Here is a 12,946-nt window from a genome sequence, read left to right as displayed (position 1 = left end):
CTATGTGAGGAGCACTATGCAGCTGTCCTTGGTGACACTTTAGACATTTGTGGTCACCAACAAAATGCACTGTAAGCCTAAATTTCATTTTCCCTTATGTTTTTGGAAACACCCAGATCGGATGGGGGTGACATCACATACAATAGAGCAGATTCCACCCACTTTTACTGCAGCTGTAATGTGAGCTAGTTCTACAGTGGGATTTTTGTAGGAATTCAGCAGCTGCTCTCCCTAGTGTTTAAGAGTAGAAAATATCAAACTTTTAAATTTTTTTAATATCTTGCTCAATTAAAAACAAATAATAATATTTAATTAAAACATTAATACTTTACATTTTTTCAGTTATTGAATTATTTTTTTTGGATGACACCTTACCTTTAATGATTATTTAAACTGATTTAATGATCACATCAATGTTGATGTTTGGCCATAGATCAATTATACACATTTCAAATGTCCTATGAAAAATAGTGAATCCTTACCATGTCGTGAAAGATGTCATTTGTCAGAAAGTTGTCTTGTATATATGTCACTTCAACCTCCATAGGAATTCCGTAATCATTTGGACGGTGCTGGAAAAGAAGATTTTAAAATGCATTAAAAAAAAAAGCTACAAGTAATCTATAACACAGTGAACTTGAATTCTAAAATTTATAACTAACCTCCGCTGGAGGCATAACCCAGAATGGACAGATTGTAGACTGGGCTCCATGATTTCCCCGGAAGTATGGCGCTAAATAAAAAAAAAAAGCAAACACTCATCAAAAGAACATAAATCTTGTAATGATATGAATCTGTGAGGCAAAGAAGAACAAAATTCTCACCACATATTAAGCCCAAACATGGCTGGAAACTGTTGTCCGAACCCTGCAGTTTTAGCTGATAATCCATCTGAGACTCAATGTCTTGCAGGGACGGCAGTGCAGGATTAAAAGGATGACTATGATACCAACCGACCAAAGACAGGCCCCGTAGGAAAAGATTGTGATAGATCTGTTAGAAAAAGAACTATTCTGAATAAGGAGAACATGGGAATAGATATAAATGAAGCTGATGTTGAATACTGTAAAATTACTGAAGATAGGTAGGCTTGAAGAGTTCAGCCACTTTATTAAAAGATTTAAAGCTTCCCATTACCTATGTAGACATTGGAAACTAGCGGTCTCTGTGTCCATATAATTTAAAGAGAACCTGTCAGCAGGATTTACCTCTTTAAAGTAAAACAAGGGTCATAACGGCGCTGTGATGCTGATTAACCCCTTAAAGATGTTGGCCACTATTTTAACACTAATGACCTTTCGTTAGGACAGTTCATCAACGTCTATTAGGCTGGGGTCCGATACCCAGCACCCCTGCCGATCAGCTATTCTTGGCGGTGGCAGCAGGAAATGCTCAGTTCCAGAGCTGCCCCGTAAACTGAAAGCTGACGCGGCCTGGTACAGCACGTCTGCATCCTATTGAAATAATGTCTTTAACCCTAGACCACGCAACCATAGAAATCTACCATAGAAAACAAGTAACTTAGCAGGCCTGCGAGGCCCCAGGCATGCATTCTAGGGTTAAGGAACGAGTGATTTTTAGTTTTTGCGTTTTCATTTTTTCCCCCCTTTATTCCAAGAGCCATAACACTTTTATTTTTCCATCGATATAGCCGTGTGAGGGCTTGTGTTTTGCAGGTTTAGTTGTACTTTTGATGACACCATTTATTTCATCATGTGATGTACTTTTAAGGGAGTATAAAATTACAATTGTTGCAAAATTTATTTTATTGAAGACCATGTGTGGTGTAATTCTACAGACTTCAATAAAATGGTGCTGGAGGCTATGCATGTGCAGATTGAGATTTTGGTTTAATGAAGGGGTCATGCAGCTGACATCTCAGTCTGCGCTTGCACCACCTTCACTTTATTGAAGACCTGCAGACTGGCTGCAGAATAACACTGAGTATGCCCTGCCCAATGTAAAGATGGCGGTGACCTGTAAAAGAAACAGAGGAAGCAAGCGGAGAAGAAGACCCTACCCCTCTCTCCTCCCCCAAGTCCCACCCTGATGCACACCAATGCACAGAAGACATCATCAGATGAAAACTTTATAGATGAAGATTATTCAACAACCACAGATCAGATTCCTTCACTGCAGGTATCCACTTAATCAGCATCACAGCGCCATTATGGCTTTATTTTATAGTGCTACATCCTGCTGACAGGTTCTCTTAAAGAAGTTGTCCAGTTACCAAAACTGATTTTTTTTTTTCTGATAAATCTTGCTAATATGTGCCCCTCAACACATCTATTATGTTTTTTCAGCAAAATTACCTTTCATTGTGCACTAGCAGCACATGCTCATTGCTGGCTCCAGCTCTGACGGGGTTAATCTCTCCTCTGACTTCCTGTGTTCAGTTCCTACAAGTCCCAGAATTCTTTGTGGCTCTAGGGCGGTGTCTAGCTTATCTAACACACCCATTGTGTCTAATACACCCACTCTGCTCTCCACCCAAACCCTCCTCCCTGCCTCTTCCCAGTGGATGCACTGAGATCATCAATCACACAGAGACAGCAGCAGCTCTACTCTACACAGCCAGGGGAAGAAAGTGTGTGTGCGTATATACAGTGTGTGTGAGAGTGTGTATATATAGTGTGTGTGTGTATATACAGTGTGTGTGTGAGTGTGTATGTGTGTGTGTATATACAATGTGTGTGTGAGTGTGTATGTGTGTGTGTATGTCATACTCACCTGTCTGCAGGGTCCCGGTGCCATGCCTGCTTCCAGCCCCTGTCTCGGTCCCGCCGCTTCGGCTGTGTGCAGTCTCCCCGGGGCACGCACGAAGCTTGCAGGACCTGGCGGTGGATCACCTGATGCAGTCACCTGACGCATCAGCTGATCGTAGTCTCGCCGGCTTTTTCGCGCCCGGCCGGCTATCAGCTGATCCTGCCGTCAGGAGACTTCATCAGCTGATAGCCGGCAGCTCCTGCAGTGATGGGACAGGATCAGACTCCGCTGCAGGAGCTGCCGGTAATCATCACAGACGTGAGTATTTTTTTTTTTTTTTTTGCACCGATGCATCAGCTGATTGTATAATCGGCTTTTATACAATCAGCTGATGTGTGATGGGATTCACGTAGTTTAACCTGACACATCATCTGATCGCTTTGCCTTCCAGCAAACCGATCAGATGATATTGGATCTGGATTGGACGTCGCGGGACCCTGACCCAGGATTACTGCGGAGGGGGGTTTATTTCAATAAAGATGGAGTCACTAATTGTGTTGTGTTTTATTTCTAATAAAAATATTTTTCTGTGTGTTGTGTTTTGTTTTTTTTTTATCATTACTAGAAATTCATGGTGGCCATGTCTAATATTGGCGTGACACCATGAATTTCGGGCTTAGGGCTAGCTGATAATATACAGCTAGCCCTAACTCCATTATTACCCGGCTAGCCACCCGGCATCAGGGCAGCTGGAAGAGTTGGATACAGCGCCAGAAGATGGCGCTTCTATGAAAGCGCCATTTTCTGGGGTGGCTGCGGACTGCAATTCGCAGTGGGGGTGCCCAGAAAGCTTGGGCACCCTTCACTGTGGATTCCAATCCCCAGCTGCCTAGTTGTACCCGGCTGGACACCAAAATTAGGCGAAGCTTACGTCATTTTTTTTTAAATTATTTCATGAAATTCATGAAATAATTAAAAAAAAAAAAAGGGCTTCTCTATATTTTTGGTTCCCAGCCGGGTACAACTAGGCAGCTGGGGGTTGGGGGCAGCCCGTACCTGCCTGCTGTACCTGGCTAGCATACAAAAATATGGCGAAGCCCACGTCATTTTTTTTTCTTTTTGGGTAAAAAACTGCATACAGTCCTGGATGGAGGATGCTGAGCCTTGTAGTTCTGCAGCTGCTGTCTGCTCTCCTGCATACAATGAACATTTTGAATAAGGAAATGACATCAGACCTTTTTTATTTTTTTCATCAACAATATTTAATGGCATTGTGCACTGATTAAAAACGCAGTGAGCAAAAACGCAGCAAAAAAGGCACCAAATCGCGGCAAAAACGTGACATGCAGCACCGCAGGTGACAGAGCAGAACACGTTGGTGACATGTTCTGCTCTGACACATAGTGTGCTGCATGTCACTGTATCCACTCTGGGACTTGTTGTGCAGGTGACCGGATGATACATGTCACTAACTGCCCCACTCTGTGATTTCTGCTGCATAGTACCAACTGTATACACTCTCACCTGCACAACAAGTCCCATAATGGAGACAGTTAGTGACATGTAGCATCCGGTCACCTGCACAACAAGTGCCAGAGTGGAGAAAGATAGTGACATGCAGCACACTATGTGTCAGAGCAGAGCATGTCACTGTCTCCACTCCGCTGACCTCACAGCCCGTACACGCTGCGATGGATGCAGGGGGACACAGAACAAGTAATCGGCCAACACTGGAGTCATCTGATTACTTGGGATGAATTGAGCAGTAAAATGCTCTGGTGCTCGATGGGCGAAGCCCATGCCTTTTTTTTTTTAAAAAAATTCATTAAAAATAAAAAATAAAAAAAAAATCACATTGTTTGTGGGCTCTCGCTGCATTTTCTGTTGCTAAGGGTAACCAAAGCAGCTACTGGCTGCTAGCCCCCGCTGCTTGGTGTTACTTTCACTGGCAATAGAAATGCAGGGAAGCATTTTTTTTTTATAAATTTTTTTCCCTGAAAACTTTTTTAAGAAAATGACGTGGGCTTCGCCATATTTTTGTATGCTAGCCAGGTACAGCAGGCAGCTACGGGCTGCCCCCAACCCCCAGCTGCCTAGTTGTACCCGGCTGGGAACCAAAAATATAGAGAAGCCCTTTTTTTTTTTTTATTTCATGAATTTCATGAAATAATTAAAAAAAAAAAATGACATGGGCTTCGCCGAATTTTTGAGTCCAGCCAGGTACAACTAGGCAGCTGGGGATTGGAATCCGCAGTGAAGGGTGCCCAAACTTTCTGGGCCCCCCGCTGCGAATTGCAGTCCACAGCCGCCCCAGAAAATGGCGCTTTTATAGAAGCGCCATCTTCTGGCGCTGTATCCAACTCTTCCAGTGGCCCTGGTGGCAGGTGGCACGCTGGGTAATAAGGGGTTAATACCAGCTATGTTTTACCCGCTGGTATAAAGCCCGAGATTCTAAATGTCAGGCCAAGGTTGACCTGGCCATTAAGAATCTCCAATAAAGGGTTTTTAAAAAAAAAAAAGACCACACAGAGAAAAATACTTTATTAGAAATAAATACACAGACACAGTAGGGACTCCATGTTTATTACTCCCTCTCACCCCTCCACGATGGAGAGATTTCTGTACTGACCATGCCAGGAGAGAGCGAGGGAAAAGAGAGCGAGCGAGCGGGGGAGGAAAAGAGAGCGAGCGGGGGGGGGAAAGAGAGCGAGCGGGGGGAGAAGAGAGCGAGCGGGGGGGAGAAGAGAGCGAGCGGGGGGGAGAAGAGAGCGAGCGGGGGGGAGAAGAGAGCGAGCGGGGGGGAGAAGAGAGCGAGCGGGGGGGAGAAGAGAGCGAGCGGGGGGAGAAGAGAGCGAGCGGGGGGGAGAAGAGAGCGAGCGGGGGGGGAGAAGAGAGCGAGGGGGGGAAGAGAGCGAGGGGGGAAGAGAGCGAGGGGGGGAGGAAAAGAGAGCGAGGGGGGGAGGAAAAGAGAGCGAGGGGGGGGAGGAAAAGAGAGCGAGGGGGGGGAGGAAAAGAGAGCGAGGGGGGGAGGAAAAGAGAGCGAGGGGGGGAGGAAAAGAGAGCGAGGGGGGGAGGAAAAGAGAGCGAGGGGGGGAGGAAAAGAGAGCGAGGGGGGGAGGAAAAGAGAGCGAGGGGGGGAGGAAAAGAGAGCGAGGGGGGGGAGGAAAAGAGAGCGAGGGGGGGGAGGAAAAGAGAGCGAGGGGGGGGAGGAAAAGAGAGCGAGGGGGGGGAGGAAAAGAGAGCGCGGGGGGGGAGGAAAAGAGAGCGCGGGGGGAGGAAAAGAGAGCGCAGGGGGGAGGAAAAGAGAGCGCAGGGGGGAGGAAAAGAGAGCGCAGGGGGGAGGAAAAGAGCGCAGGGGGGAGGAAAAGAGAGCGCAGGGGGAGGAAAAGAGAGCGCAGGGGGAGGAAAAGAGAGCGCAGGGGGAGGAAAAGAGAGCGCAGGGGGAGGAAAAGAGAGCGCAGGGGGGAGGAAAAGAGCGCAGGGGGGAGGAAAAGAGAGCGCAGGGGGGAGGAAAAGAGAGCGCAGGGGGAGGAAAAGAGAGCGCAGGGGGGAGGAAAAGAGAGCGCAGGGGGGAGGAAAAGAGAGCGCAGGGGGGAGGAAAAGAGAGCGCAGGGGGGAGGAAAAGAGAGCGCAGGGGGGAGGAAAAGAGAGCGCAGGGGGGAGGAAAAGAGAGCGCAGGGGGGAGGAAAAGAGAGCGCAGGGGGGAGGAAAAGAGAGCGCAGGGGGGAGGAAAAGAGAGCGCAGGGGGGAGGAAAAGAGAGCGCAGGGGGGAGGAAAAGAGAGCGCAGGGGGGAGGAAAAGAGAGCGCAGGGGGGAGGAAAAGAGAGCGCAGGGGGGAGGAAAAGAGAGCGCAGGGGGGAGGAAAAGAGAGCGCAGGGGGGAGGAAAAGAGAGCGCAGGGGGGAGGAAAAGAGAGCGCAGGGGGGAGGAAAAGAGCGCAGGGGGGAGGAAAAGAGAGCGCAGGGGGAGGAAAAGAGAGCGCAGGGGGAGGAAAAGAGAGCGCAGGGGGGAGGAAAAGAGCGCAGGGGGGAGGAAAAGAGAGCGCAGGGGGAGGAAAAGAGAGCGCAGGGGGGAGGAAAAGAGAGCGCAGGGGGGAGGAAAAGAGAGCGCAGGGGGGAGGAAAAGAGAGCGCAGGGGGGAGGAAAAGAGAGCGCGGGGGGAGGAAAAGAGAGCGCAGGGGGGAGGAAAAGAGAGCGCAGGGGGGAGGAAAAGAGAGCGCAGGGGGGAGGAAAAGAGAGCGCAGGGGGGAGGAAAAGAGAGCGCAGGGGGGAGGAAAAGAGAGCGCAGGGGGGAGGAAAAGAGAGCGCAGGGGGGAGGAAAAGAGAGCGCAGGGGGGAGGAAAAGAGAGCGCAGGGGGGAGGAAAAGAGAGCGCAGGGGGGAGGAAAAGAGAGCGCAGGGGGGAGGAAAAGAGAGCGCAGGGGGGAGGAAAAGAGAGCGCAGGGGGGAGGAAAAGAGAGCGCAGGGGGGAGGAAAAGAGAGCGCAGGGGGGAGGAAAAGAGAGCGCAGGGGGGAGGAAAAGAGAGCGCAGGGGGGAGGAAAAGAGAGCGCAGGGGGGAGGAAAAGAGAGCGCAGGGGGGAGGAAAAGAGAGCGCAGGGGGGAGGAAAAGAGAGCGCAGGGGGGAGGAAAAGAGAGCGCAGGGGGGAGGAAAAGAGCGCAGGGGGGAGGAAAAGAGAGCGCAGGGGGAGGAAAAGAGAGCGCAGGGGGGAGGAAAAGAGCGCAGGGGGGAGGAAAAGAGAGCGCAGGGGGGAGGAAAAGAGAGCGCAGGGGGGAGGAAAAGAGAGCGCAGGGGGAGGAAAAGAGAGCGCAGGGGGGAGGAAAAGAGAGCGCAGGGGGGAGGAAAAGAGAGCGCAGGGGGGAGGAAAAGAGAGCGCAGGGGGGAGGAAAAGAGAGCGCGGGGGGAGGAAAAGAGAGCGCAGGGGGGAGGAAAAGAGAGCGCAGGGGGGAGGAAAAGAGAGCGCAGGGGGGAGGAAAAGAGAGCGCAGGGGGGAGGAAAAGAGAGCGCAGGGGGGAGGAAAAGAGAGCGCAGGGGGGAGGAAAAGAGAGCGCAGGGGGGAGGAAAAGAGAGCGCAGGGGGGAGGAAAAGAGAGCGCAGGGGGGAGGAAAAGAGAGCGCAGGGGGGAGGAAAAGAGAGCGCAGGGGGGAGGAAAAGAGAGCGCAGGGGGGAGGAAAAGAGAGCGCAGGGGGGAGGAAAAGAGAGCGCAGGGGGGAGGAAAACAGAGCGCAGGGGGGAGGAAAAGAGAGCGCAGGGGGGAGGAAAAGAGAGCGCAGGGGGGAGGAAAAGAGAGCGCAGGGGGGAGGAAAAGAGAGCGCAGGGGGGAGGAAAAGAGAGCGCAGGGGGGAGGAAAAGAGAGCGCAGGGGGGAGGAAAAGAGAGCGCAGGGGGGAGGAAAAGAGAGCGCAGGGGGGAGGAAAAGAGCGCAGGGGGAGGAAAAGAGAGCGCAGGGGGAGGAAAAGAGAGCGCAGGGGGAGGAAAAGAGAGCGCAGGGGGGAGGAAAAGAGAGCGCAGGGGGGAGGAAAAGAGCGCAGGGGGGAGGAAAAGAGAGCGCAGGGGGGAGGAAAAGAGAGCGCAGGGGGGAGGAAAAGAGAGCGCAGGGGGGAGGAAAAGAGAGCGCAGGGGGGAGGAAAAGAGAGCGCAGGGGGGAGGAAAAGAGAGCGCAGGGGGGAGGAAAAGAGAGCGCAGGGGGGAGGAAAAGAGAGCGCAGGGGGGAGGAAAAGAGAGCGCAGGGGGGAGGAAAAGAGAGCGCAGGGGGGAGGAAAAGAGAGCGCAGGGGGGAGGAAAAGAGAGCGCAGGGGGGAGGAAAAGAGAGCGCAGGGGGGAGGAAAAGAGAGCGCAGGGGGGAGGAAAAGAGAGCGCAGGGGGAGGAAAAGAGAGCGCAGGGGGGAGGAAAAGAGAGCGCAGGGGGGAGGAAAAGAGAGCGCAGGGGGAGGAAAAGAGAGCGCAGGGGGAGGAAAAGAGAGCGCAGGGGGGAGGAAAAGAGAGCGCAGGGGGGAGGAAAAGAGAGCAGGGGGGAGGAAAAGAGCGCAGGGGGGAGGAAAAGAGAGCGCAGGGGGGAGGAAAAGAGAGCGCAGGGGGGAGGAAAAGAGAGCGCAGGGGGGAGGAAAAGAGAGCGCAGGGGGGAGGAAAAGAGCGCAGGGGGGAGGAAAAGAGAGCGCAGGGGGGAGGAAAAGAGAGCGCAGGGGGGAGGAAAAGAGAGCGCAGGGGGGAGGAAAAGAGAGCGCAGGGGGGAGGAAAAGAGAGCGCAGGGGGGAGGAAAAGAGAGCGCAGGGGGGAGGAAAAGAGAGCGCAGGGGGGAGGAAAAGAGAGCGCAGGGGGGAGGAAAAGAGAGCGCAGGGGGGAGGAAAAGAGAGCGCAGGGGGGAGGAAAAGAGAGCGCAGGGGGGAGGAAAAGAGAGCGCAGGGGGGAGGAAAAGAGAGCGCAGGGGGAGGAAAAGAGAGCGCAGGGGGGAGGAAAAGAGAGCGCAGGGGGGAGGAAAAGAGAGCGCAGGGGGAGGAAAAGAGAGCGCAGGGGGAGGAAAAGAGAGCGCAGGGGGGAGGAAAAGAGAGCGCAGGGGGGAGGAAAAGAGAGCAGGGGGGAGGAAAAGAGCGCAGGGGGGAGGAAAAGAGAGCGCAGGGGGGAGGAAAAGAGAGCGCAGGGGGGAGGAAAAGAGAGCGCAGGGGGGAGGAAAAGAGAGCGCAGGGGGGAGGAAAAGAGCGCAGGGGGGAGGAAAAGAGAGCGCAGGGGGGAGGAAAAGAGAGCGCAGGGGGGAGGAAAAGAGAGCGCAGGGGGGAGGAAAAGAGAGCGCAGGGGGGAGGAAAAGAGAGCGCAGGGGGGAGGAAAAGAGAGCGCAGGGGGGAGGAAAAGAGAGCGCAGGGGGGAGGAAAAGAGAGCGCAGGGGGGAGGAAAAGAGAGCGCAGGGGGGAGGAAAAGAGAGCGCAGGGGGAGGAAAAGAGAGCGCAGGGGGGAGGAAAAGAGAGCGCAGGGGGGAGGAAAACAGAGCGCAGGGGGGAGGAAAAGAGAGCGCAGGGGGGAGGAAAAGAGAGCGCAGGGGGGAGGAAAAGAGAGCGCAGGGGGGAGGAAAAGAGAGCGCAGGGGGGAGGAAAAGAGAGCGCAGGGGGGAGGAAAAGAGAGCGCAGGGGGGAGGAAAAGAGAGCGCAGGGGGGAGGAAAAGAGAGCGCAGGGGGGAGGAAAAGAGCGCAGGGGGAGGAAAAGAGAGCGCAGGGGGAGGAAAAGAGAGCGCAGGGGGAGGAAAAGAGAGCGCAGGGGGGAGGAAAAGAGAGCGCAGGGGGGAGGAAAAGAGCGCAGGGGGGAGGAAAAGAGAGCGCAGGGGGGAGGAAAAGAGAGCGCAGGGGGGAGGAAAAGAGAGCGCAGGGGGGAGGAAAAGAGAGCGCAGGGGGGAGGAAAAGAGAGCGCAGGGGGGAGGAAAAGAGAGCGCAGGGGGGAGGAAAAGAGAGCGCAGGGGGGAGGAAAAGAGAGCGCAGGGGGGAGGAAAAGAGAGCGCAGGGGGGAGGAAAAGAGAGCGCAGGGGGGAGGAAAAGAGAGCGCAGGGGGGAGGAAAAGAGAGCGCAGGGGGGAGGAAAAGAGAGCGCAGGGGGGAGGAAAAGAGAGCGCAGGGGGGAGGAAAAGAGAGCGCAGGGGGAGGAAAAGAGAGCGCAGGGGGGAGGAAAAGAGAGCGCAGGGGGGAGGAAAAGAGAGCGCAGGGGGAGGAAAAGAGAGCGCAGGGGGAGGAAAAGAGAGCGCAGGGGGGAGGAAAAGAGAGCGCAGGGGGGAGGAAAAGAGAGCAGGGGGGAGGAAAAGAGCGCAGGGGGGAGGAAAAGAGAGCGCAGGGGGGAGGAAAAGAGAGCGCAGGGGGGAGGAAAAGAGAGCGCAGGGGGGAGGAAAAGAGAGCGCAGGGGGGAGGAAAAGAGCGCAGGGGGGAGGAAAAGAGAGCGCAGGGGGGAGGAAAAGAGAGCGCAGGGGGGAGGAAAAGAGCGCAGGGGGGAGGAAAAGAGCGCAGGGGGGAGGAAAAGAGCGCAGGGGGGAGGAAAAGAGAGCGCAGGGGGGAGGAAAAGAGAGCGCAGGGGGGAGGAAAAGAGAGTGCAGGGGGGAGGAAAAGAGCGCAGGGGGGAAGAGAGCGAGGGAAAAGAGAGGGGAGAGGAGAGAGGGATAAGAGGGGGGCAGGGAAGAGGGGAGGGGGAGAAGAGTGGGGGGAGAGAAGAGAGTGGGGAAAGAAGAGAGTGGGGAAAGAAGAGGGGGGGGGGGCAGAGGTGCTCTGTCACCAACTGTCTCCACTCTGTGACTTGTGGTGCAGGTGACAGAGTGCAGACAGTTGGTCCCATGCAGCAGGACAGATGGCAGAGCACAGCGGTGACATGCCAGTGTCTTGCTGCTGGGAGGAGCACACGATCACACTGCCCGACACCGGCCGCTCTCCTGACATCGCAGCAGAGCGGGCGGGTGGACAGTGTGAGCACATACTTATGTGCAGGGGGGGATTCAGCTAAAGACCCCCCCCCCCCCCCGTACTGCACACTGCGCCCCGTGCCTCAGCCTCTCTGCAGGACGCTTCCGGCTCCACACTGACTTCCTCCGGATCCTCCCCTCGATGCTGAGCTGTGATGTGCGGTAGTCACCGCCCACAGCCCTGTCACTCAATCTGAGTGGCGCCGGCATCCTGTGACGTACCCGTCTTGTTTGAGAGCCCGGAAATGCCGGGACGTCAGAGGATGCCGGCGGCCACAGCTCCAGGGGGTCATGTGACAGGCACTGAGCGTGCAGGATAGCGCCGCTCAGTGCCAGAACTGGAAACAGAAGCCAATGGAGAAGACGCCTAGAAAGGTAAGTAGAGCTCATACAGAAAATAAAAAAAATGGGTGAACCACCCCTTTAAAGACGGTAGTTGTCTTGCAATTTACTCATGTGATTGCTTCTTCGGCTCTTCCTACCTGTGGTCTTCTCTAAGCAAATGGTAGCTGTACCTCAACACAGCCAGCGCATGCAATAGTTTACCACTGCCTGCAAATGCAGGATTTATTAAAGGGGTTTTCCCACGAACAAAGTTCATTTTAAACAATATATCTTGGAATAATAATACAGTTCCATAATCACGTGTTTAAAAAAAAAAAAGTACCTGTGCTGAGCCAATCTTAAAAATGTGTCCCTGCTACCATATGTACTGTGTAATGGCTGTGTCTGACCGTACAGAGACATGGTCTGATCATACCCCAGCTCCTGGGCAGGAGGGGACGTAAAAAGGTATACACACGTTAGAGCACAGGATAGCAAATAATGTCCAGGTTTGGGATGTTTGGGATTATTTTATTCCTGCTGCTCCACTGAATATTCTGTTATTTTGTTTCGACCTGTCAGGCAGATGGGAAATAGGATGGGATGTAGGAAAGGAGGGCTGGAAAGGTGCAAGTGCAGTGCCCCACCCCAAAGCACTTGCAGTTCAGACCATTTTAATGCTGGATTCTGCAGAAACAGCAAAACAGATTTCTACAATCACAGTAAATATGGAATCAGCATGAAGGCACCCATGACATATTCTCGTTATGAGTGCTTTGGCTCCAATTCAGGATAAAGTGCTGGTGCATTAGAGACAGCACATTCCTTCTTCGATGTCCTGTGTACAGCGGCTGTCATCCCACTGCTTCCAGGCTAAATTGCACATAGCTCACTGAATTACTATAAAACAAGCATTATTTTTATTGTTACGACATACCACTAGTTTTATTAGTAAATTTGTGTTGATAATTGCTAAATGTAAGTTAATAAAAAAAAAATGTTAAAAACCATAGGCTAAAATTAATTTTGGTGTATTTCAGGGAACATTGCTCCCATCTCAGTTGTTTCCATCCCATTTGCATTTTCACAAACATCACCTCCTCTTCTACTGCTGCAGCGGTCTCGGTGTCCTTCAGGCGGGAGCGACAAGGAAAGGCACGCAGCACCGTCAACACTGGAGAAAGATTTACAGTTTATTCCAGCACAATACTTAGAGGGGTTATCCACTACTGGACAACCCCAGCTTAATCAAACAATTCAGGATCCCCATGTGTACAATTGCTTCTGGGAGTGGTGTAGTTTCCGCGATGTTGGTGACACTGTTCACGTAGGGTGAGGGAACATTGTTGTGTCGCTTGCCGGCGGCAGCCAACGAGCAGTAGCTCATCAATATTACGTTAGGGTGGACATACGCTCAGATGAAACAATAAAAGGTGCAGCTCATCGGCAACCGCTACAGCTAATGTCACCCTCCAGGAACAGCGTCCCATACCT

The 12,946-nt window shown here is 52.9% G+C and overlaps 1 protein-coding gene across 2 annotated transcripts in view; it reads right to left on the bottom strand.

The window, feature by feature from the left end:
• MPND (MPN domain containing) overlaps positions 1 to 12,946 on the bottom strand; it is an 80,500-nt gene that overhangs the window by 24,310 nt on the left and 43,244 nt on the right. For both annotated transcript variants that reach the window (XM_075352513.1, XM_075352514.1), the window contains exons 8-11: positions 12,550 to 12,626; positions 825 to 993; positions 663 to 733; positions 483 to 572 (exon numbers count right to left, since the gene is read on the bottom strand). In XM_075352513.1, coding sequence (XP_075208628.1) covers positions 483 to 572; positions 663 to 733; positions 825 to 993; positions 12,550 to 12,626 — 407 coding nt within the window. The remainder of the gene's footprint in view (positions 1 to 482; positions 573 to 662; positions 734 to 824; positions 994 to 12,549; positions 12,627 to 12,946) is intronic.

Source organism: Anomaloglossus baeobatrachus, chromosome 1, assembly GCF_048569485.1.
Source record: "Anomaloglossus baeobatrachus isolate aAnoBae1 chromosome 1, aAnoBae1.hap1, whole genome shotgun sequence".
NCBI classification, from domain to species: Eukaryota; Metazoa; Chordata; class Amphibia; order Anura; family Aromobatidae; genus Anomaloglossus; species Anomaloglossus baeobatrachus.
Note: the sequence above shows the minus strand (reverse complement) of the source record. Positions and strands in the feature narration are given on the sequence as shown.